At 39.3% G+C, this 25,239-nt stretch overlaps 1 protein-coding gene across 1 annotated transcript in view; it reads right to left on the bottom strand.

The window, feature by feature from the left end:
* Positions 1-25,239, bottom strand: part of DLG1 (discs large MAGUK scaffold protein 1) — a 3,205,960-nt gene that overhangs the window by 798,092 nt on the left and 2,382,629 nt on the right. Inside the window, exon 20 of the mRNA XM_044070715.1 lies at positions 14,520-14,589. Within this exon, the coding sequence (XP_043926650.1) occupies positions 14,520-14,589 (70 nt within the window). The remainder of the gene's footprint in view (positions 1-14,519; positions 14,590-25,239) is intronic.

Here is a 25,239-nt window from a genome sequence, read left to right as displayed (position 1 = left end):
ACTATGGGAAACACAGCTTGTTTATTTGCATTAGTGTTACTGCATGATTCCTAAGAGTCTACATACAGTAACCATTCCACTTTAATAAAGTAATCATTATGCTTTTCCTCTTACTCCTGATGCTATGAAGATTAGTTTGTGAGTGAATACTTCGACAATTCAGTTTAGCTAACTATGGTGTGCCATCCTAGTGGGTCGCTTTTTGCTGGAGGGTTCACTCATAGATCCTACTTTATTGGGAGCCCCTTCATTCCTTGAAGTGAACTGGTTTATATACGGCTAGAATTGATGTTAGCCCGGTGGTAGTATAATCACTACCGTTCAAATGGAGAAGCCACGGGTGGTCCCCGAGTACGATCCTGAGTTAGACTGTCTCAGGGGTGACTCAGGGTTCCGGGAGCAACCACTTAATCTAGTGGTGTATTAAAAGTAACTGGTCACCCGGCTCCCGTCCTGACCTAGGGGAAAAAGTAAACCTTCATGCCTGGTGCGGGCTCGGTGGGAGGCGTCCATTCCTAAATATAACTCTTTCTAATGCCAGTGTGGAGAACTAAGCCTCGCGAAAGCTAGGAGGCAATGTGACTTTAGAAAAAGGGTGTAATACCAAGTCTGCCAAGGTCGGTGCACCAAATTGAGTGATTCGCCTCTATTTGGCTATTAAGTATGTCTGGGCTAATTTACTAACTGCACAAGACTTCTGAAAATCACTTTGTTGTAGAATATTAACAGGGCTAAGTCAGAGGGACTAGCGAGATGTAATAGAGCCTGGAAACCTGGGCAAACACTGACCTAAACTCCTATTACATTCTGTATAATCAGAGAAGTGAACAGATTCTAATGATCACATTAACAGAATATCAGAAAAAATAACAGAATATCAGAAGCAATATCAACGATACGTTCAGGGATACTATCAGCTAAAGATTCCAACAATACGTTCAGCTAAAGATTCCAACAATACGTTAAGGATGGCTGGAGATACGAACAGCTTAAGGTTAGTTAGAGATATGAACAGTTAGAGATAACGACTACCTAAAAAATCAACTTTAAACTTTAAAAATTAAACTTAACAACCGTATCTACTTTTCTTTCAATAAAGTCAGAGATACGAACAGTTAATATATGTCAACGAACACCATCAGCGGTTGTCATCAGAAAAGCTATATATTTAATCACAAACATTGTAAATTTTACCCTGTTTTAACTTCCATTGTATTTATCTCAACACCAAGGAGTAGGCTAAGAATGGTCATATCCACATTTTAGGGAGTTCTATGTTCAAGTCTTTCTTTCTTATTTTTCATAAACCACACACACTATAATACTTACACACTCTTTTTCACACATCTCTCCCAACTTCACCCAACACCTAATTTCTCACAAAATAAAACACACAAAGATATTCTCTACTTTTTTTCACACACAATCATTACACACCCAGTCAGGCCACAGCAGAGACAAAAACTACAGAGAAGCCCCAGAAAGGCAAACACACACAAAACACACACAAACAAAGAGAAAGAGAGACACACACCTGAGGGGAAAAAACACTCAAGAAAAAGCACAAAGAGAGAGATTCACTGAGAGAGGCTCACACATAGAAAAAGAAAAGAAAAAAAAAAGAAGAGACAAGAAAAAACAGAGATTCCTCAGGAAAGAAAAGTCTTATACTACGAAGAAAAGAGAGGGAAGAAAGGAGGAAATAAATCATATAATTATATTCAGATAGAGAAAGAAAAACATATTTTCAATAAGAGAAGAGAACATTTTGAAAAAAGAGAAAACTTTTTATAAGAAGTGAAATACACAGGAATATGAATGATAAATAAAAGACATCACTAGAAGGCCAGGAAGAAGGAGGAATATGACACAGCTTGTGGGGTATGTATGGCATGAAAGGAATGTTAAGAAATGATATGCACTTTAGGAGAAGTGGAAGGAATGGAGAAAGGTAATAAGGAGAAGATATGTAGGTAAGAACAAATAAAAACAAGGAGAAGAATATTAGAAAAAATAAATAACAGAGGAATTAAGGAATAGAAAATGAAGGCTATAAATGGTGAATAAAATAAATATATAAATGAAAATAGGATTTAAAGGAAGATAACAAATGTATAAAAGTATTGTTAAATAAACAGAATGATGAAGTTATGAGGAAAAGAGAAAGATATAATTTTATAGAAAATGTATATAAAAGAGAAAAAAAAAAAAAAAGAAAAGAAAAAAAAAAAAAAAAAAAAAAACAAAAAAAAAAAAAGAAAAAAAAACATATAAAAAAAAAATAAAAAAATATCTTGAAAAAAAAAGAAAAAAACAGAAACAAAGAAAACACACAAAAACAAAGAACAACACAACACAACAAAGAAACACAAGAAAACCACACAAAAGAGACACACAAAGAAAACAGAAAAACAACAGGCACAAAAGGAGAACAAAGAAAAAATAAAAAGAGGAAAAGACAAGAAACACACAAGAAAAAAGAAAAAGAAATAAAAAACAAAAAAAAAGGAAAAAGGAAAAAGAAAAAAAAAAAAAATAAAAAAAAGAGACAAAAAAAAAAAAAAGAAAAATAAAAAAAAAGAGAAGGAGAACACAAGAAAAAAAAAAAATAAAAAAAAAAAAAAAGGAAAAAAAAAGGAAAAAAAAAAAAAACAAAAAAAAAAACAAAAAGGAAAGAAACAAAAGAAAAAAAATGAACATGAGTATGAAGAACAAATGCAGAAAGAGGAGAAAAAGCAAGAATAATTAAATGATAAATGGATATAAATATACACAGACACAAATAAATGGAAAGGAAAGAATGCAGAGGACAGGGACGACAGGGTGGAAAGAAAAAATAAAAAAAATAATAATGGTCCTAATAAAACAAAATGGAATATAGAAGGAAAGAAAGAAAATAGGATATAGTGAAATTAAGTGAAGGTAATTAAGAAAAACAAAAAAAATAAAAATGAAAAAAGAAAATAAAGTGGAAGAAAATACCAGAAGAAGGAATATGAGGAAGAAGAATGTGAGAATAAAAAGAATGACAAGGAAGACAAGGTATGAGAACAAGGAATAACACAAAAATGATAACTAACAGGAAATAAGAAGAATTGAAAAACACACATGAAAAGGTGAAAAGGAAGAACTTATGATTATAATAATGAAAAAGAAAAGGAAAAAGGAATAATGCAAGACAAAGAAAATAAAAGAAAAAATCACAAAGATGAATATAAAGAAAGAAAGACAGGGTAATAAGAAAAGTGGAATGTTAATGGGAAGGAAACAGGAAAAATGAAAGCATTATAAAAATGAATGGAATAATGAGAAAGGAGAAGAATAAGAATATCTTCCAGGATGCCACCTGTTTACACAAGCAAGTCACAAGCAGACAACTCTTCCAGGGAAAAATTACAATGTATCAAAGCCCAAGGTTTAAAAGAGGAAGAGGCATCATCCTCCCTAACCAGGTCAGCAATAAGCAGAATAGCAGGGATCCCAATCATATATTTGTGCTCAGACTTTCTTTTTTAAACTGATTTACACTTTATGTTGCATCTCGCATGATATAAATATAAATCTCTGTTTTCTCACTTTCTAGGAATGGCAGTTACCATTATTTGTTTTAATTACATGTTTTAATCTGACCAGTGTAAAGGAATATTAAACCCTAAACTCCATCAAAGCCATTTATTCAAGACATTTCTACAGTGCCCTGACAGGCTTACCAATTCAATACATACAATTTGAAATCTGTATTGGTATTTAGTTAGCGACACTGGCCAGAACCCATCTATTGTGGGTGTTTAAAGTGGATAATGTTTTCCAAGGATGCACAATGAATACAGAAGAAAGCACAGCTGTGCAAGTTAACTTATCACAACAGTAGAAATTCATTGTATAAGCATAACAACATGGGATGCATTCTGCCATGGAAACTGGACATCTAGACAGTCTGCAAAGCTTTGGGTGCTTTAACTCACCCACCACAAGTACTTTCTGGTATAAAAGAGACATATGAGTGCTCCAAAAATTGAGGCTGAAGACTAAGCTCTAAAATAATTATGTGTCCTTAGTAGAAGAGTAAAATTAAAAAGAATGAAAGAGAGAGAGAGACAGAGCGGCCTGTATTTAATAAGAGTTGACGGGCCCACCAAAAGACTTCTGTCTTGAAGAAAATGAGTACAGGAACAGACAAGGTTAAAGAATGAAGGTGCTGAACCCAAACAAACATGAGATACCAAAGGACTTTCCTCATGTGGACTCTGGCAACTGGGGCCACAAAAGAAAGCTATGTAACCCAGAATTATGAAGAACTCTTTTGCTGTGGAGGTGCTTTGTTTATCCAGAGTTTGGAAATGGGGATAAGAACATACTTTGTCTGGGGAGCAAAAAGGCAGTTACTAGACAAGTGTCTAGAAGACATTATAGGAAGACTAGCCTGCGAGTTGGATTAAAATGGACTTTATGAAACCCAGGCTGCTGAATACCTTGGAATTTGTGGAAGGCTATGAAACTTTTTGGAGTGGTGGGAAGAAAAGGCAAATAGGTAAATTGGAAGTATAACACCAAGGCAAAAACAACCTTAAGAAATGCCTTGGTTTTTGTGTAATGGAATGTGCATGTAGGCATCTTTGAGGTCTAGAGTGACCAGAAAAGCCTTGAGAAACTGCAAAGGGAAAAGAGTTTGTAATGTTAGCATTCCAAACTTTGGTACCAAGAGAATAGTATTCAGATTTGAAAAGTCCAAAACATGTCTCCAGGTGCCCTCTTTTCTGATAACAAACTTCCTTGATGAACACAAGAGTGTCTTGCTGGGATGAGGGGAATGACCCTATTTCTCCTTGTGACAACAAAAGCAAAATAAATTGATGGAACAGATGGATATGGAGTAACATGGATCACAGCTCAAGATGGAGGGGGGTGTCCCCTGTAGTCTGTAACCATTCTGCATTATTTTTAGAACCCAAGTATCCGAGGTCATCTGTTCCCACAGAAAGCAGTGGGATAGATTGGCTGCAATCTGTGAAGGAAAGGAGGAGGGGACATACTGGTATTCACTGGCTTTTCTTATGAAAGAGGGGATTCAGACACCACTTCTCTCCATTTTGAGTCACAATGCCATTTTTCTTATGTTGTTTGCAAGTATATGCTGGGAAGATTTAAAATCCAGAAACCTAATCTTATAACAAAAATAAAGAAGATTTCCCCAGTTATCTGTGCTGTTTTCTGAAGAGCGTAGTGGAATGAACAAGCAGACATTCGACTGTGGCAGAGTAGTTCTGAGGCTGTGCATCCAGACGTCACATTTATGGCCCATGGTTTATGGGCCTTCCAAGCAGCTGACAGCAACCAGGCTTAAGCTTTGGTAGAGGAGCTGGATGTTCAGGTCACCTGAGGCAGAGGCCTCCACGTGTAAGAATACTGCAACATGAAAACCACCTCAGACAATGCAAATTATTGGTGAGGGACTACAACTCTCCTATAGCAAGGCACTGCCTGCTCTTCGCCTTCATGCACCTCAGCCACAACAGAGGTGGGACATGGTGGAGCTGTCTTGCACAGCAAATCTATCATTTGGACTTGTAGTAAGATGACGGGTAACAAAATGGGAAGACAGCCACAAGTGACTTTAGCTTCCCATTAAACTGAATATATTTAAGACATGTTGGAACCCATTAAGGGAACCGACCATGGTTGGTTGCAAGCCTATATTGCCTCCAGAGAAGAGTGTCATGATTTACATCAACCTCTGCTCATGCTAAAAGAGAGGCAGTACATCAGACAATAATGATAACTAAGATAAAACAACAGAATAACAAATACAATCTCATATTTCCCATTAGCTCTGTGATAAGTGGCAGGCAAGTGTGTGTTAACATACATAAACAAAATATGGCACAGGTATACATGAGAACACACCAAGTAGCATGCAGTCACCTTGAACGCAATGCAACCTCACCCTAGAACAGGGTCCTACAAAAAACTAATAGAAATGTAGTAGGAATATCATGTGCAATGCTACTCCCAACATCTCCAACTGACATGTAAAATCCAGACAGTAGCAGAGCCAATTCCTAAGATGACTCTGACAGCAACTTGCCAGAACTTTGACTACATAAAAGTTGAATGTCTACTGCATTACTGGCTGTGAAGTCAGAAACTGGTCAGAAAAAAAGGTGTGCAAAGGAGCATCAACTTAGCCAAGACGTACTAAAAGTTTTAGTCAAACCGAAAGTAACCGCATGAGGCAGAAATAAACAATAAAAAGCCAGTCAAATCTTCAAGTGGTCTGCTCAACTTTATGTGAATATCACAGATGGCAAAGGGTGGGAGGGAAGTGACCTCCTTAATGCTCACAACTATTGCTGAACTATTGAATTTCTACACTCAACTACACCCAACCTAACCCCCCGCCAACAAAAAAAACCCACAAGAGCTTTAAATCAATAGCACCAATTTCAAACTACTAACCATCTTCAGCTGTTGAAAAACTCTCTGTGGAGTTTGTTGGTGTAGAGACACCACTGTCCGAGCGAAATCACCATCAAATATCAAAAGACTAACTGACCAGCTGTTTGCTTTCTGCTGCAGGGTCAAAGGCCTGCCTTTCTCTGGCAGCTACTTCCTGCAGGTATATTTCAATTCAGAAGTGTAAAGAAGACCAAAGGAGAGTCCAGAATGTAAACAAAATCAACACAAATGTTATAAACTAAAAAGTATCCACTGTACAAAGTAATGTGACGTGACTCTCTGGCAATAACCCATCAATTAGACAAAAAGGGTTGCTACCCTTTACAAGCTGTCAATTTACTGTAGCATGTACAGATGAACACGGCCACACGTTTACCTCATCAGTGGATAAATATTATTGCTGCCCCTGCCCAAACAAATGCAAAAACAGTGATTACTGCATCATTTCCTTCTAACCCAGCTGGCTGCTGGAACGCTTTTGGATCAATCATTCTGTAAAGCAGCCAACTATACAAAAATGTACAACAATGTACAACAGACCAAAGTGCCACACGATTGAAAAACAAGGTTACTGATGTGGAGGCAGCAACCTATAAGTTATTCAGTGAGATGCAGGGAGTAAAGTGATGTGACCACTTTATACTTCATGCAATATATCTGAAGTTGTGTAACTATCATTTCAAAATTTTGAATTGTGCAAAAATCACAAACAACCATAACCATAAAAAGGGATGTTCTACACAAACATTCCAATACAATTCCTTAGGTGTCAGACAGTAACACAGTGTTAAGGAAAAAGAGGTTTGTCAACTACTAACATTTTTCTTACTGCATATCTTGGTTTGCTTCCACAGGATGCCACCTGTTTACTATACAGTTCTAAGCAAGTCACAAGCAGACAACTCTTTCCAGGGAAAATTACAATGGCGGTATCAAAGCCCAAGGTTTAAAAAAAAAGAGGAAGAGGTGCATCATCCTCCCCTAACCAGGTCAGCAATAAGCAGAATAGCAGGGATCCCAATCATATATTTGTGCTCAGACTTTCTTTTTTAAACTGATTTACACTTTATGTTGCATCTCGCATGATATAAATATAAATCTCTGTTTTCTCACTTTCTAGGAATGGCAGTTACCATTATTTGTTTTAATTACATGTTTCTTAATCTGACCAGTGTAAAGGAATATTAAACCCTAAACTCCATCAAAGCCATTTATTCAAGACATTTCTACAGTGCCCTGACAGGCTTACCAATTCAATACATACAATTTGAAATCTGTATTGGTATTTGTCGAGTTAGCGACACTGGCCAGAACCCATCTATTGTGGGGTGTTTAAAGTGGATAATGTTTTCCTGCTGGTAAAGGATGCACAATGAATACAGAAAGAAAGCACAGCTGTGCAAGTTAACTTATCACAACAGTAGAAATTCATTGTAGCAAGCATAACAACATGGGATGCATTCTGCCATGGAAACTGGACATCTAGACAGTCTGCAAAGCTTTGGGTGCTTTAACTCACCCACCACAAGTACTTTCTGGTATAAAAGAGACATATGAGTGCTCCAAAAATTGAGGCTGAAGACTAAGCTCTAAAATAATTATGTAATGTCCTTAGTAGAAGAGTAAAAATTAAAAAGAATGAAAGAGAGAGAGAGAGACAGAGCGGCCTGTATTTAATAAGAGTTGACGGGCCCACCAAAAGACTTCTGTCTTGAAGAAAATGAGTACAGGAACAGACAAGGTTAAAGAATGAAGGTGCTGAACCCAAACAAACATGAGATACCAAAGGACTTTCCTCATGTGGACTCTGGCAACTGGGGCCATTAAAATGGAAGAAGCTATGTAACCCAGAATTATGAAGAACTCTTTTGCTGTGGAGGTGCTTTGTTTATCCAGAGTTTGGAAATGGGGATAAGAACATACTTTGTCTGGGGAGCAAAAAGGCAGTTACTAGACAAGTGTCTAGAAGACATTATAGGAAGACTAGCCTGCGAGTTGGATTAAAATGGACTTTATGAAACCCAGGCTGCTGAATACCTTGGAATTTGTGGAAGGCTATGAAACTTTTTGGAGTGGTGGGAAGAAAAGGCAAATAGGTAAATTGGAAGTATAACACCAAGGCAAAAACAACCTTAAGAAATGCCTTGGTTTTTGTGTAATGGAATGTGCATGTAGGCATCTTTGAGGTCTAGAGTGACCAGAAAAGCCTTGAGAAACTGCAAAGGGAAAAGAGTTTGTAATGTTAGCATTCCAAACTTTGGTACCAAGAGAATAGTATTCAGATTTGAAAAGTCCAAAACATGTCTCCAGGTGCCCTCTTTTCTGATAACAAACTTCCTTGATGAACACAAGAGTGTCTTGCTGGGATGAGGGGAATGACCCTATTTCTCCTTGTGACAACAAAAGCAAAATAAATTGATGGAACAGATGGATATGGAGTAACATGGATCACAGCTCAAGATGGAGGGGGGTGTCCCCTGTAGTCTGTAACCATTCTGCATTATTTTTAGAACCCAAGTATCCGAGGTCATCTGTTCCCACAGAAAGCAGTGGGATAGATTGGCTGCAATCTGTGAAGGAAAGGAGGAGGGGACATACTGGTATTCACTGGCTTTTCTTATGAAAGAGGGGATTCAGACACCACTTCTCTCCATTTTGAGTCACAATGCCATTTTTCTTATGTTGTTTGCAAGTATATGCTGGGAAGATTTAAAATGTTTTCAAAAAAGAGACCAGAAACTCAGTTAAAGAAATGCTAGACAAAGTCTTTGTAAAGTAGTTTTTCCAAATCCTATCACGACTTAAAAAAAAAAAAAAAAAAAAAAGAGCATTGGAAATTCTGATCCCATTCAAGAATATAATAGCAGGGTCTGCCAAGGGGTTTTTATTGAGAAATTTTTTGTGTACTGAGTACCCAGTAGAATCTGGGGGCTGCGGGGTGGAAATGTAAAAAGACGTGTAGATGCAAAGGCATCCTCTAAGGCTCCTAAAACAGGAAGGATGGCAAGTGATTTTGAGGAATCTCTACTTCGTAAGTCATAATATTTTTTCTAAGATTCTTACACTTCCTTACCTACCCACTTAACGGATTTTTTCATTGTATTCCCAAAAGACATTGTTTTATGGTGTCTTCAGATTTTGACTCATGTAGGGGAGGATAACTTGGAGGAACAGTCCAAAGTCTCAATGTCAATTTCAGAGAGAATTTCTTCTAGTGAGTCCATTGATCTAGGCTACACTTGAAGAGGGTCAGGGAGAGGCTCTGCTTCAAGTGAATGGGAAGCTTGTTCCAGAGAGGGGGGGGGGGAGTCTCTGGGAGATGCTGCTCGCTCTCCAGCATAATTTGTTCATGTCAGAGCTAGGTTAAGATCCCTGGAGCAAGTGACCATCATATACAGTTTGATTTACAAATGTGTAACATTTCCATCAGGGCAATGTCGCAGACCGCCCTGCAAGCCATACTTCGATCACCCCTTAGTAACCTGTAGGAGACAGAATACAGTGATAGGACTTTCAATCTTTGTATTTTGTGTACCCTGTATTTTCTTGGTGAAAAACCTCTTGGGTCTCCTCCAGCTATTACAAGTGTATGGTGAGGTACTTGCAAAAAGGTACACTGGTCTGATGAGGGGCTGAGGACAATGGAATTATAACATCCTTATATCTAGATGCCATACCTTTACTTATGCGATGTGCCACACTGTGGACATGTGGTGGTCAAAGTTTAGGTTGCTAAAAATCTCATTACCCAGATCATGTACCACTGGCTCTACTCTTAGGGGGTACTGCCTATATTGCAATTAGCAGGGGTGTTAGATTTCCTAAAGGGAGTAATTATGGATCTTTTTGCACTTATCTTTAATCTGTGGCTTTGACACCAATCATTCACCTGAGTTAAGTCTTTCTGCAGTATATTAGTATCGTTGGGGGACTCGATGATTTTTTTCCAATTTGCAGTCAGAGAACTTGGTCAGGCACAGGCCATCCACATTTGCCTGGACTTCTGAGAAATAAATGAACATTAAAGGGCCCAGTGCAGAAGTACGCCAGTGGTGACTGGCCTTCTGCTAGATATCAATTCACCCATTTTGACAGGATATGTCCTGTCAGTGAGCCATTTGTCTATCCACCTGGTGATGTAGGGGTTAAATGCCAGCTGACAAGAGTTTCTACACAATACCTGAATGGGGATTGTATCAAAGGCCTTGGCAAAGTCAAGGTAAGTGGTATGCACACAATCCCCCTTGTCCATGACCTTTGTGACTTTCTTAAAAAAAGTCAACCAGGTTTAACAGACATGATCTATCCTTACTGAATCCAAAATGGGTTGGGTCCAGAGTCTGAAGACTACCAATGCCCTTTTTAATAAGGTCCATAATAATTCTTTTCATGGCCTTGCATATGAGGCTAGTCAGACTCATGGGTCTCCAGTTCCCAATGTTGGTTGACGGACTCGCTTTGTATACAGGGATGACTGGTGCTGTCCTCCATTCTGCCTGAACACAGCCAGTTCGAAGGCTATGGTTAAACAGGGATCTAAGTGGCTCTGCTAGGTCACGTTTCAAGTTGTTTGAAAGACAACCTGGGATGTTCTCTAGTATTATTGATGCTGTACTTTTGGCCTTAGCAAATGCAGCGATGTGCTTAGGAATGGTGGCAGGTATACTTTCTGGGATGACCAGTGGGGTGCATTTTGATCTTAAAATGTCAGCTAGCAGGCTGGTTATTTCCTCCAGTTGAGTATGGGTTGTGCCATCTACAATCAGCTCTGCTCATAATTGGGTATTCCCCTTAAGATTTCGTATGTAGTTAAAAAATGCCTCGTGACTTCCCTTAGCTACGGAGGCAATTTTTGTCTCAATTTGCTGGAGGACTTGACAAGATCTCATTTTTTTTAGCCTAGTGAGGGATTTATTTCTCCGCTGAGTCAGTTCCCACTTGCTTTTCGGCCATTTATACCAGGGGTCCACCAAGGTGGCTTGTTTATCCAGCAAGACTTAGTGTTAATCTGGTCCGGTACAGCCAATTCTATACAACTGCTTGAATGAGCACTGGTGTACACCTCTGCATTGAAGTCCATTTTCTCTGCATTCTGGGAGGCGGGGGGGGGGGGGGCTTTGAAATTTCTTATAGGAGGTAATTTGTCTTGGAAAAATTTTTAACCAATTTTGAGCTTGATGGAGTAACTGGCCTTATAATTATTTCAAGAAAAACTGATTTATGGTCCGATTTTACCAAGGAGGACTTCATGGGGGGGGGGGGGGGGACACTATGTCTAGGATATCTGAGCCCTTGATTGATGTCCTGACTAGCTGTTACAGGGCATCTGCAATGACAACATCCAAGAACCTCTGAACCTGCATATTTGTGGATATGTGTGTGTTCCCCAGTCGATGGTAAGATAATTAAAATCACACATGAGTAAGGTGTTGGGCTGCATTGTAAGTGACTGCTGTAAGACGAGGAACACTGTATGCTTTGCCGGGTTATAGTGGGAGACCTACAGCTAGCGATGATGTGGTAGGGTATTCTAACTATGGTTAACTGGATATGGAGTAGCTTGAGTGTGTCATACTGTCTGACTAGTCTCAAGGTGTATTTATTCTTAATGAAGATGGATACACCTCCTCCTCTGGTTCTTTCCCCGCTCAAGTTTGTAGTTTGAATGTATGGAAGGCATTGTAGCCCTACATGGCTGTGATGCTTTCCATAGTTTTTGAACCATATTTCAATGAATGCACAGACGTCAGCATTTTCAAAGGTGAGGAGTGCTTCTAGGGAGTGCAATTTCTTGTTCGGACTCCTAGCAATGAGCAGCAGTACACTGTTACTATGGGAAGTTGGTCATTTTGACACTGTCTAAAAAAGGCACAATAGGGGTGGCTAATACCTTCGCCAGTATCAAAAAAACTAAAGGAAACGGGTGCAGACCACCTCTGGTAAAGCATCGTGGCCTAATGATCATGTCCTCCCTGGCTGACAGACAATGGATCCCCTTGGGCTGACACTAGAAGTTAAGCCAGTTGTTAAAGCCCATCATTTTTTGTTTGTATTGTGGCATCATCCTTGTCGATGGCAGACTGCCGCTTACAGGCTCATACCTGCCTGCGATTCATAATCAGAGCTCAGTCATGTCCACTCTTCATATAGTCCAGGGAGGTACATCTCAGGTTATTCACATCCACATGGACTACTGGTACTTGTGAGTGACTTGAGTGCTTGAGTGACCTGATGGATCCTGGCACCTGACAGGCAGCTAACAGCAACTTTCTCCTTACCCAGCCTGGTGAGGGGGACATAATTTTATAAGCTCCGTGACGTGTGCTATAACTACGGAAAAAAAAATGTCTCTCACTATGGAGTCCCCTATCACCAGTATGTTGGGTTTTGTTATGTTATGCCTTATAGACTGGTTTGTTGAGGCACTGGTGTGTGTTGTGCTTGTTTTCTTGTGTGTGGTTTCTGAATGCAGTATTTGGGAGGCCTCTGGGCTTTTGATAAAATTAAAATAGTTTTATTTTTTTATTTTTTTTTTTTTTTAAGAATTTAGCTCACTCTCTCACCTCAACAGAAAACACAGGAATTATAGGCATCCTGAGAAGGAACCTGTCAGTATACTACTCCTTTCTGACAGCCAAATGGAATTTTTTTTTGACATATATCTTTTCCATAGAAAAAGGAGGTTTCCTCAATATGCATACTTATCTGCCCAAAACTGTAGCTTAAGCCAACCACCAATGCACACACTGCAAAGGTAGTAAGCCTCCGTAAGCATAACTATGGCAAGAAAGTCCTGTCTGGCACATCCCTCTTATACCAGCATATACTCTAATGGTGGAAATACAGTGTGTGAAGAAGGCACTCAAAAGCTTTGCAGACTGGCCAGATATCCAAAAATCTTTGATGGGATATGTCAAATGAAGAACATCTAATATTCCTCTGGCCCTGTACATAAAACGGGCACCACTCTGCAGATCACTCATTTCAATACTTTGACAAGGGTTTCCTCTCTGAGGACTACTATTGCACACCCTTCCTAGAGAGGGAGAGTCAATGCTGAATGAATGACCTTACCTTTCTCCTGCACCACACATGACTAATCAATCTAATTGTGAACCCAAGTCTCAGGCTAAAATTTAACCTTTCTTCCAGCAAATGAACCACAGATAGTCTTATAACATCTGACCAATCCATTCCCAAATCAGGTCTATGTCCAAACCAAAGTCATTAAGACTTGGAAACACAGAATGCTCTTACCACCTAAATTTCATTCTTAATTACAAAATTTGCATTTGCACACATTTTTTGGGAAAACTGCAGCATTAAGAAGGGCCCAAAGTACACTGAAGAGGCAAAACTACTACCGAGTAGAAGCACTACATGGTGTAATCAACATTATGGGTAGCTCTGGGCATTCTAACTTTTGGAACACAATATATTTAGCTAATTTACTTATTGCTAACTGTGCTGGTCCACCAGTCCAAGGATCCTTCTCACGTATGGTTTGAACCAAAAGACAAATCTATATAATTTACAACATTCAACACTGAATGCGAAGTTTGTCTTGTTTTGGAAACTATCACTCAGCAGGCAATATTAACAGCAGCAAAGAAAAAAACTAAGAGATCCTAATGGCCACGACCAGATAGGCCCCTATAAAGGGAGGCCCCAAGGCTTTTGCCCATTTTTTATTCCCTTTAATCCAGCCCTGGCAGGAGAATAAACAAACACTATAAATTAAAAATAAGCTTGGGATATCTGCATAAAGTAGAAGCGAAGCATTTTTACCATACCGCTAGAATGATTTTACAGAACCTAGGGAGCCTATTTTTAGTTTTGAACATGAAAGTGAATTTAGCGATTTTTTTCCCATTTTAAAGCAGTGCAACAAAGCTAACTGACCAAACAAATCCACTGATATGTGTAGCATTCCAAGCAGCTGTTTTCTATGTTAGCTACTATTGTATTTTTGTAATTAGAAGGTATAATCTAAATGAATGACTACATTTATACTGCATGCATTTGAAAACAACAAGAAAAGATAGTTCAGGTTACAAACTTACCCCCTTGTCGCCTCTTGCTTTGGAATTGAATTTCACAGTCTTTAACCGTGCTCGTTCTTTCTTTTCAACCCTGACAAGAAAAGGAATAAACATGCTCACAAAAAGTCCAGCTGTGACACTTTCTACAAAGCACTTTTTCAAATGAGAAAAAAATGCATTTACAATCATTTGAAGGCTGTACTCAAACAATATTACCTCTGCTTGAAATATTTACACATCACTACAGAAACCAATCAGAACAAAACTATTCACTGTATAATACTGCAGATTACAAAATGTTCCTGTGTGTCATGCATGTCTCTAGATTTACACAAATGATCACTCTTGCCTAAAGGTGGAAAAAGCATTACTGTACATTTACAGTAATTGAAATGTAAGCTTTTTTTATCTTGGTTCCTTCTGACAATAATTCAAATGTAAAGGCAATTGCAGTTGTGCCCTTCTTCAGGCCAGGTGACTCATCAATTGTGAACACTAAGCTGCTTGCCGATTTCAGTCATACAATGCACTTTATTTAGATGCAGCTGGCACAAGACTTCAATTCAGTGCCCTAATTCTCGTGGCTAAAAGCCAACAGGAAAATCGAGGTGCTGATGTCCAAGGGGAAAAAAAAAATACTTCTAATCCCCTTTTCTCTAACATCAGGGACAAAGCCCCAAAGTCAAAGATACTTTCAAAATACTAACACTATTCACTGAGAAAGATGATAGACTAATAGGATTTGTACTACTATGCATTTTGACACAAGATTCTGTAACTCTAATGCCTGGAATTACGTAATGATTTTAACCCTCAATGTTTTGCCAAAAAGTCACATATTTTATGTGTGAAAGACAAACTCTAAAGGCAAATTCAGGGAAATCTGAGAAGTACACAACTCTATACATATATGTCCAACCTTCAACTGGAACCTAATTTCCTCTCCAAAAAAAATATAATCTCACAGAACTCAGTTACGTCGCCCAAGCAAATCTACACCATAAGATACTAAAAGCAACAGCTCTAGAAGACATCACTGCAGCATGGTAAATACACATTTAATACACATCTCCTTAGTTGAGATTCTCTAAAAACTCCCCATGGATGATGCAGTCTCTGAATGCAACAAAGTATTCCTAGGTGTTTTAAGACATACTAGCCCCCCTCAGAATAAAGAGAGTCAAAGTCGACCCTGCTCCAGATCAGCTTATTAAAATGTATATCAAATTTCAGTTAATTAATGATGCTATACTATGTATGCCACAGTGGTACAGCGGTAACGTTGTTACCTCACAGCAAGAGGTTCTCCCGTTCAATTCTCGGCTTGGCTTGGGTGTGTCTTCTGTGCAGATTCTGCATGTCCTCCCCGAGGTTGGGTAGCGTTCAAAAGACATGCGTGTGTAAATGGGCGTGCCTTCGTTGAAGGCTGGGCGTCGAGCTGGCACCTTGGCATTTCGTAAAAATCTACTGCCAATCATTAGCGGACCGGAGTTCCGCTGTGGTGACCCCTTACCGGGAAAAAGCCGAAAGACAAACAACAATGATGCTATAATATGATTGTTAAAAAGCAAATACAATTTGTATGCAGGGCTGGGAAAAATACTAGCTTTGGCAGGGAAGTTGTTTTGTAAGGGGAAAGGGTTGGTTTGTATTTTTTTTTTCTCTTTCTCTCTTTTAGAGAATTTTACCAAAATGTGGAATAAGTGCATGACTGTGTTTGTAGAATAAGTGCATGACTATGTTTGTAGAATAAGTGCATGACTGTGTTTTTGTTTGACCGAGTTGTTTGTAAGATATACAAGTAATAATGGGAGGACCTAACAGCAAATATGAATTGTAAATGTATGTGCACATACAGTAAAGGACGAACACAAGGAGGTGCCTTGTGTCGAGGGCGGTACCCTCAGGATTGAAAGGTAAAAAGTATGAGAGATGTTTTATTCTGTCAATGTATGAATGTATGAGAGAAAGAAAAGAAAAAGATAAAGTTAAAACAAGTTTATGAGCCCACCACATGATTGGGAAGTAGACTATATACTGTTAAAACTAATTCATGAGCCTACTGCATGACAGGATATAGAGGTATGCATTGTAAAAATAAATTCATGAGCCCAAAAGCATGCTGGGACTTAAAAGTGTGACTGCGTGATAGTACCCTTAGAGGGTCCGAAAGAGTGGTTAGTTCTGGACACAGTACCTATCTGCCCTGTTATCCCGACTGCAATGCTGGAGCTGTAACTTTTGGGCTTGCACCCGGACGACAGCAGGGGGGTGCTGTGGGAAAAGGCTGATCGAAACCTACCATTCCCTCCTTGTATGGTGTGGATTACTACAGCTATTTTCTGTCTTCGAAACTGCCAGGATCCAGGAGTTGTAAGGTAAGCCTAACATTTTTAGCATTACTTATTTATAAAATAAGAAAAATGGGAGCAATGATAAACAAGCAAGATCAAATCCCTGAAAAGGGAACAACCTGCATATTTTATATATTTTAACTATGGGAAGGACATTTGTAAATATTTGCATGACTGGTTTCAACTTATTAAGAATTGTGCTGGTGGGGTATAATTCCATTAAATGGAACTTATGACAAGACTAAACTGCTGACATTGAACGGTATTTTGGAAGAAAAAAAATAGAAAGTGTTGAACAAATGACAGCATTTTATTCCTGGTACAGTGAAGCACTTAAAAGGGAAAAGGAGTCAGCATTAAGAGGGTTGCAGGATGTTAATAAAAAATTGTTGTAACAAGTAAGAGAGGTTAAAAAGGCAGTACAGACCAGCAAAAAGGGATCCCTTTATCCTTTCTTAGCTGGTTTGGAACAAACTGAGGATGGTCAAAAAGCAGAAACTTCTGAAGAGGATGATAATCCTTCAGTAGCCACTGCACCCCCAACCCCCATATGCACCAGTACGGGTACCTCCTGTACAGACTCTGTTGTTTCTCAGACCCCTACTTTTCAGTACATTGTCCCATTGGACACCCAGTTTGCGTGATACTGGTACATCTCAGACTGGTTCCCCTGTTCAATCTTCATCTTCATAACAGGCATCTGTAGTCGAGAGGGTTCTTCGTCCTGTCCTTCTCAGATAGCTTCTACTTCCCCAACAGGGGCATTAGTATTTAACACTCCTGTATCTCACCATTGACGCTCACATGACAGGGTTAAACAGGAGATTGTGACTTCTGGAGGGGATCCTTTGGCACCTCTCAGGGAAATTTTGGGGGATAACAATAGGGAACTTGTCACCTTTGGACCCCTGCTGAATTGCATACTATGTCTAAATATTTTCCAAATATTAGAGAAGATCCAATAAAAGTCAAAGAAGAATTAAAAACTATAATAAAATGTTACAATCCTACTTTGACAGATATAAATCAACTACTCAGGATAGTTACTTCAGATGTAATAAGAAAGCATTTACTGCAAAAAGCTGAGATAATAGATTTCACTCTCACAGGGAATGCATTAACAGATAAATGAAAGGCATTGTTAAACAAAATTACAGATGTGTGTCAAGTCAGGACTGACTGGTCTAAAATACAGGCATGTAAACAAAATAAAGGGGAAGCCCCCACAGACTACTTGAGTCACCTCAAAACAGTACTTGCTAGACAATCAGGAATAACCAAACCCAGAAGAGCAAGCTAAGCCAGCTATTGCAGCAGCCTTTGTACAGGGTCTGCAAGCCCCTGTACAAAATCAAATACAGCAAGTGCTCATAGACTGGCAAGGAAAGGACTTAGAGTCTTTATTAAGTGCTGCCAATCACTACACAGAGTATCAGGGAAAAAAAGAAAAAGGATACTGAGGATAAACTGCTAACTTTGCAAATCAGGCAGTACAGCAAGGAATAATAATACCAGCTAAAAGCTCTTGTAATACTCCTATTTTTTCCACTTAAAAGCCGGGAAAGGATACTTATAGATTTGTACAAAACTTAAGGGCTATAAATAATGCACTACTGCCTACTTTTCCTGTTGCTCCAAATCCAGCAAAAATACTGAGTTGCATACCACCTACAGCTAGTTACTTTTCTGTAATAGATTTATGTCCAGCATTCTTTTCTATATCTATTCACCCTGAAAGTCAGCTTCTGTTTGCTTTTACTTATCAGGGACAACAATATACCTGGACACTGTTGCCACAAGGATATACTGAATATCCTTCATTATTTTCTCAAATACTGAAAAAAGATTTGGAGAATGACACATTTCCGGTTGGGTCTGTGTTAGTACAATATGTAGACGATTTACTGATGGCATCAAATTCCTTTCAGCAATGTCAGCAGAATACCTTGCATCTTCTGACTATCCTTGCAGAAAAGGGACACAAAGCGTCTAGAGGAAAGCTACAACTCTGGTCACCTCAGGTACGTTATCTTGGTCATTTAATATCTCAGGGTAGCAGGCAAGTGTTACCATCTCGTATTGATGCAATATCCAAGGCCCCACGTCCAACTACTCAGAGACAGCTTAGGTCTTTCCTAGGTATGACAGGATACTGCAGACAGTGGATCCCTAACTACACAGAAATTGCCAAACCTTTGACAAATCTTTTAAAGCAGGACACAATAGAGCCTCTCCTTTGAAATAGTGAAGAGGAAATTTCATTTCAGAACTTGAAGCAAGCTTTAGCTACTGCCCCAGTCAGTTTTAGGGTTACCAGACTATCATAAATATTTTATTTTGTCATGAAAGAAATGGTTTTGCTCAAGGAGTACTTGCACAAAAACATGGGGACAGTTACCGCCCATTAGCTTATTACAGCACAGCACTTGATTCTGTTGCAAAAGATTTTCCACCCTTTTTAAGGGCAGCTGCCGCTGCTGCCATTCTAGTTTATCTGGCACAATCTTTGGTGCTTAGGCATGATTTCACAATAGCTGTCCCTCATTCTGCATCACCTCTTTTGCTTAAAATTAAAACTCAACCACTCTCAACTGCACGTCTAACTAAATATAAACTGACGCTTCTTTCTGATCCATTTCTCTGATCCACTGTCCTGTTCTAAATTCTGCATCTCTGCTGCCTACTGCTAAGGATGGCAAAGAGCATGACTGTGTGTGTGTGTAACTATGTGCTTTCTCCTGGGGAGGACTTAAAAGACACTCCTATACCCAATGCTGAATTGAATTTGTTCACAGACAGCTCCTGTGGAAGAAATCAAACAGGAAAGTTGATCTTGGAAATAGCAGTCTGCACCGAAGAGACAATATTGTTGCAACAAAGATTAGAGGGTGTTCACTCTGCTCAAACAGCTGAGCTAGTGGCTTTGCAAAAAGCCTGTAAATTAGCCAAAGACAAGGTGGCCAATATTTTTACAGACAGCTGTTATACTTTCGGAGTGGTACATAATTCTAGGCAACTTTGAAAAGAGAGAAGGTTTTTGACCCCTTCAGGAAATCAAATTAAAAATTCAGGGTACATAAAATTGTTGTTAAATGCACTTTTGCTACCTAAGAAGCAGTCTGTAATCAAAAGGGACAGAATATTGTTACCAAAGGTAAAAATTTAGCAGACCAAGCTGCTAAACAAGCAGTAGTAAATTGTTGCAAAAATCTGTATATGTTAACGATGATAAACTGCAACAGTGATGATGTGTTTGATTTTAAAACGTTGTCAGCCTTTCAGGCTGATGCATTACATGGAGAAATTCTGAGGTGGCTCAAGAATGGATGTAAAAAATCCTCTGACAGCATATGGCAACATCCAGAAGGCCGACTGGTGGCGCCTGCCTCTTTGCTACCTTACCTGGTAAGGGCATATCATCTACCAGCCCATACAGGTAAGACGGCTTTATTTAATCAAATTACCTGAAGTTGGTATGCCCCTCATGTCTCCTCTTCGATACTTCAGTATGTGCAAAATTGTAGTATATGTTTGAGTATAACATAAGCAAACATGCCAACAGCAAACCTGCATGTTTACCTCCACCCTGGGGACCTTTTGTTAACATACAGCTGGATTTCATCCAGATGCCCAAGATTAATAATTTACAACTTATTTTGGTGGTGGTATGCATGTTCTCAGCATGGGTGGAAGCTTACCTATGTCACAAAGCTGATGCAGTTACAATTATTAAAAAACTGTTATCTGAATTTATACTGAGATTCAGTATATCAAGCACTGTCAACAGTGACCAGGGAACACATTTTAATAATGCATTGTTTAAAGAATTATGTAAAGCTTCTAATACTAAGTTGAGTTTTCACTGTCCCAACCACCCCCAGTCATCTGGATTAGTGAAAACGGTAAACAGGGCCCATAAAAATAAAATTTCAAAGATATGAGCTAAAACCCATTTAAAGTGACCCAAAGCCCTCTCCTTAGCATTAATGAGTATGAGGGCCTCACTGAATGCCACCAGGAAGTTAAGTCCGTATGAAATATTAATGGGGAAAGACCCACGGCCCTTCCAGCTACCCCTCCAGTGGGAAATGCCAATTTAACTTTGTCAGATGATGCAATGGTTTCTTACTGCAGGAAACTCCTTAATATTTTGCAGCAATATCACCAGTAACAGCAGTGTCACCAAAGCCTCCTGACCAGCCCTGTTATAAACTACAACCGGGTAAGTGGGTGTACGTGAAAATTTTCCAGAGGAAAAACAACCTCAGTCTGAGGTGGAAGGGCCCTTTTCAGGTCCTGTTAACCACCCTGACTGCAGTTCGCTGTGCAGGACTACCAAGGTGGATCCAGTCATCTTATTGCAAGAAGACCTGTTGTGTGGGGACCCCAGACGAATCATTGCACCCAACAGAGGAAGATCAAGGTGCGACAGATAAATCACCTGCCCAGTGAGGTCAACTTCAGTAGCAGTCTATGATAATTCCAGTGACAACAGGTACTTTTGCTTTGTTTCAGCTGTTTCCTTCTATAAACTGGTTAAGAGAAAACAGTTTCTTGCTGGTCCTTCGGCAATATGCCAAAAATCTAAACAAAACCTGCAGGATATGTTAGCATATACCTCATCATTCTAAGGCACGGATTCCTATGATTCTCATCCCTGCATTACAGGTGTCATTTGAAAAGGACCTTAATGACATCGGCTTAACTTGGCATAATGTAACTGATTTTTCAAAGGTTGTCTCTCTTCAACTTGCGACTACACATCATAAAGACACATGTCATGCCAGAAATAGGACTGTACCAGTGGGAAAAAGCAAATGTAATAACACCAGGCATGAAAGTGTGTTAGACTCTTTGCACTTAAAAAGCTATGACTGGGGGCGAGGCATGGGCATAATAAGTGACCGTTACTACATCCGTGGTGATCGTGCCTACCCCTGGTTGCCTACAAACTGGTCTGGATGCTGCTTTGTAGACTATATTACTCCTGCTATTCAACATTTTGAACACCCACCAGCAGGCAGACTAAAAAATAAGAGAGCAATCCACTGAGCAGAGCAAGTATTTTCAATTTTTAATCCTGGGTATGGTGTGCAAAAGACAATGCTTGAAATCACCATGCTTGCTCAGATTCTATAGAAGGTGGCCAACAAAACTTCGTATCACATCAGGATGGCAAATCGAGAAATGACTGAAATGTGAACTGTGGTATTACAGAATCGAATGGCACTTGATATAATGCTTGCTGCAAAAGGGGGGTCATGTGCCCTCATAGGGAATCGTTGCTGTTCACATTAGTGACTATCACAATGAACAGAAAAAAAATGGCAAATTTCATAAAGCAAAGGGCCAAAGATTTGGACAGCACATCAAAACAATGGACACTTTTTGGATGGTTGGGCAGTATTTTTGGTAATCTGGGAACTAGCATAACCCAGTGTATTGTCATTGTACTTTTTATTATATTTGTGATCATTTGGGTATTTTCTATTGTAAATGCTGTGATTACAAGATGTGTTACCTCACCTGCACATGAAATGCCACTGCATGCACTAATCAATGCCAATTCTAGTATGACAGAAGATGATTATTATACTGCAGAGGCGTACTTTATCAAGTTAAGAAAAGAAAAATATAATTACATGTATGGTATGACACTAATAGCGTCAGAGGGAGGAAACTGTTATGGGACAAGATCAGCTAATTAAAATGTATATTAATTTCAGTTCATCAATGATGCTATAATAGGATTGTTAAAAAGCAAATATAATTTGTGTGCAGGGCTGGGAAAAATACAGCTTTATAAGTAAAAAAATTATTACTGTGTCAACTGCATTTTTTAAATATGTAATAAGGAAAAAGTACGAGTTGCATGAAGTCGTGGCATGTCAGTTACTACAAAAAGTAATTTGTTAGCCTTGTTGCTAGGGAAGGTTTAAAACATTCAAGGTCAGAAACAAGACCCCTTAGAAGCAGGTAGATCATGTATAAAAAGGTGCTCACGTGAAGTCCGAAGCAAAAATAAAGAGGAATGAGGACATTTGCAAAGTTTTCTATTAGTCAAAATCATTGTAACGTAATAAAACTGCATGACCAGTTTTGATAAGAAAATGTATAAAAGATGTAGTTCATCTCTCTTCAGAGAGAGTGATTTAACACCTGCTATGAAGATTGTCTCCCAGCGCTGAAAGAATAAAATTTCTGTTTGCACATCCTGAAGTGTTGTTCCTGACTAAAGGCATATAAGGTAAATTCTTAATGTTACTTATTTCTGACTACAACACTGACAACTAAACAATTCATTAATCAAACGGATAAAGCATGGCAGGTCTGGACAAAAATAAAACTGCTCCTGTATCATATGAACAACTAAGAAACCTAACAAAACAACTTATCACAAAGGGTACGAAAACCTACTACTTAACCAATCAAAACATATGCACTGATATTCCCACACCATTCTAGGTCTCAATCAATAAACTGTAAAAGCCAGGACAAGCATTGTCCTTTTCTGAAACGGTGAACTTAATCTGAGGAGTTGGGGGAAGATGCAGGGCATTATGGGAGTGGGAGGAGCTTGAGATTAGCAACATCTGACTTTTGGAATGTCTGTTTCGGATCCGATATCAGACGCAAGGACTCAATGGTGAGCAATAATGAAATGGACAACATCAAATCTGAAACTATACACTTCCAAGGTGTAGTGGACAGCCTAATTTACTTTATCAGTTATGAACTTAACCATAACTTGGTTTCTGTGTAGTCTTCTTTCATTCATCCTCAAGTATGGGTTACGGATTTGACTTGGCCACATTTCTTCAGACTAGGATCCAAGTCTCGAGCTCCTCCCACTTCCCACAATGCCCTGCACTTCAACCAACCTCAGTCCTGGTTTAAGGGAGCATCCAGTTGCCCTGCACTTCAACCAACCTCAGTCCTGGTTTAAGGGAACATCCAGTAATTTAGCTTTAACTTGATCTGACAAGGATTGCTCCTTAAGCCAAGCATGCCTTCTAAGTACAGACCCAGTGACAGCAGCTCTGCAAGATGCCTCTAGTGAATCAAAACCACATTGCAAAGTATGTTTTCCAACTTATTCAGCCGAATGCATTAAATCCTGTAAATCCTTATTTTCAGCACAATCAGGAATCAACATCATTTTCTGTTTAAGCAATCCAATAATATGCTGACACTTTAACATTTGAAACTGGCAATTTAAGGCCCTAATGGCCAAAGTTGCATAAGTGTATACCTTCTTACTCCATCTAACCAGCGCCCTGGAGTCTCTATCAGACAGGGTAGGATTTTTGGCCATAGTAGCTTTGATGCACTTGGGACCCTGTGAAATGGTTTCAGGATCCGCAGTAGGATTTTTGAAAAGGAACTTGTGAGAGTCAGGAACCCTGTAATATCAGGTTTTCTGGGAGCAGGAGGTAAAGAGTCAGGGGCCAAACTAGATTCCGAAAAGGCATCATCAACAATGTCTAGTACAGGAGGGATAGCCAAAGGCCTGTGCTGGGACAGGAATAAGAAATCCCTAAGCCTCTTTTTAGAATCAAAGAAATCCTGACTTTCCCAACGAAAATGCTCCCTAAGAATATGCAAGGTTTCACCAAAAGAGAAATCCTCTGGGGAGGAAGCAGATGGAATAGAGTCCTCAGCATCAGAATTCTCATAGGTAGAGATAGGTAAATCCTGGTCATCAGAGGAAACAGAAATTTCAGAATCCTGGTCAGAAGTATCATAAATAAACTCAGTCCTAGGTCTCTCAGAGGGGGAAGGTGGACTTCCCCTGATTAAAGTAATAAGGTCTTCAGCCATTCATATCATTTGTTTTTTAGGCATAGAGGCCTGACCATGCAGTCTGGGCGTCAGTTTTCTAGGCATGGTTCGAGTTTTAGGCCTTGAAGAAAAAGATGGCATTGGTTTAATATGCAAGTCAGTAGGCCTGAATACAGCCTCAGAAGCCTGTGCCTGCACAGCGGCTCTGGACCCTTCCAAGGTAGAGACATCTGCAGGTTCCACAGTTGAAGCATCTTGTGGCATACCGGACTCAGAATGGGTCTCAGGAGAGGCCTGCGAATCTGAAGTAGTGGGCATCAGGGGCTGCGAAAGTGTCTCACTAAGTACCGGCGAACTTGTGACTGGCTTAGGAGAAGCGTCGTCGGCAGCTTTGGACCTAGGTGGCCTGTCTCTGTCTTTATCTCTGCGTTTTTTTCGGACCCTAGGTGGCCTGTCTCTGTCTTTATCTCTGCGTTTTTTTCGGAATGTCGGTAGTCGGACGGCTTACCGAAGACATATCTGGATAATTGAACCGAGCACCAAAATATTTAGAAGTGAAAATATACCGACGACGGATAGTTCATGGTTTAAATAAGGCACAAAAC

The sequence above is a fragment of the Protopterus annectens genome, chromosome 4.part1 (assembly GCF_019279795.1).
Source record: "Protopterus annectens isolate FY-2018-M chromosome 4.part1, PAN1.0, whole genome shotgun sequence".
Classification (NCBI taxonomy): Eukaryota; Metazoa; Chordata; order Ceratodontiformes; family Protopteridae; genus Protopterus; species Protopterus annectens.
This window is presented reverse-complemented; position numbering and strand designations above follow the sequence as displayed.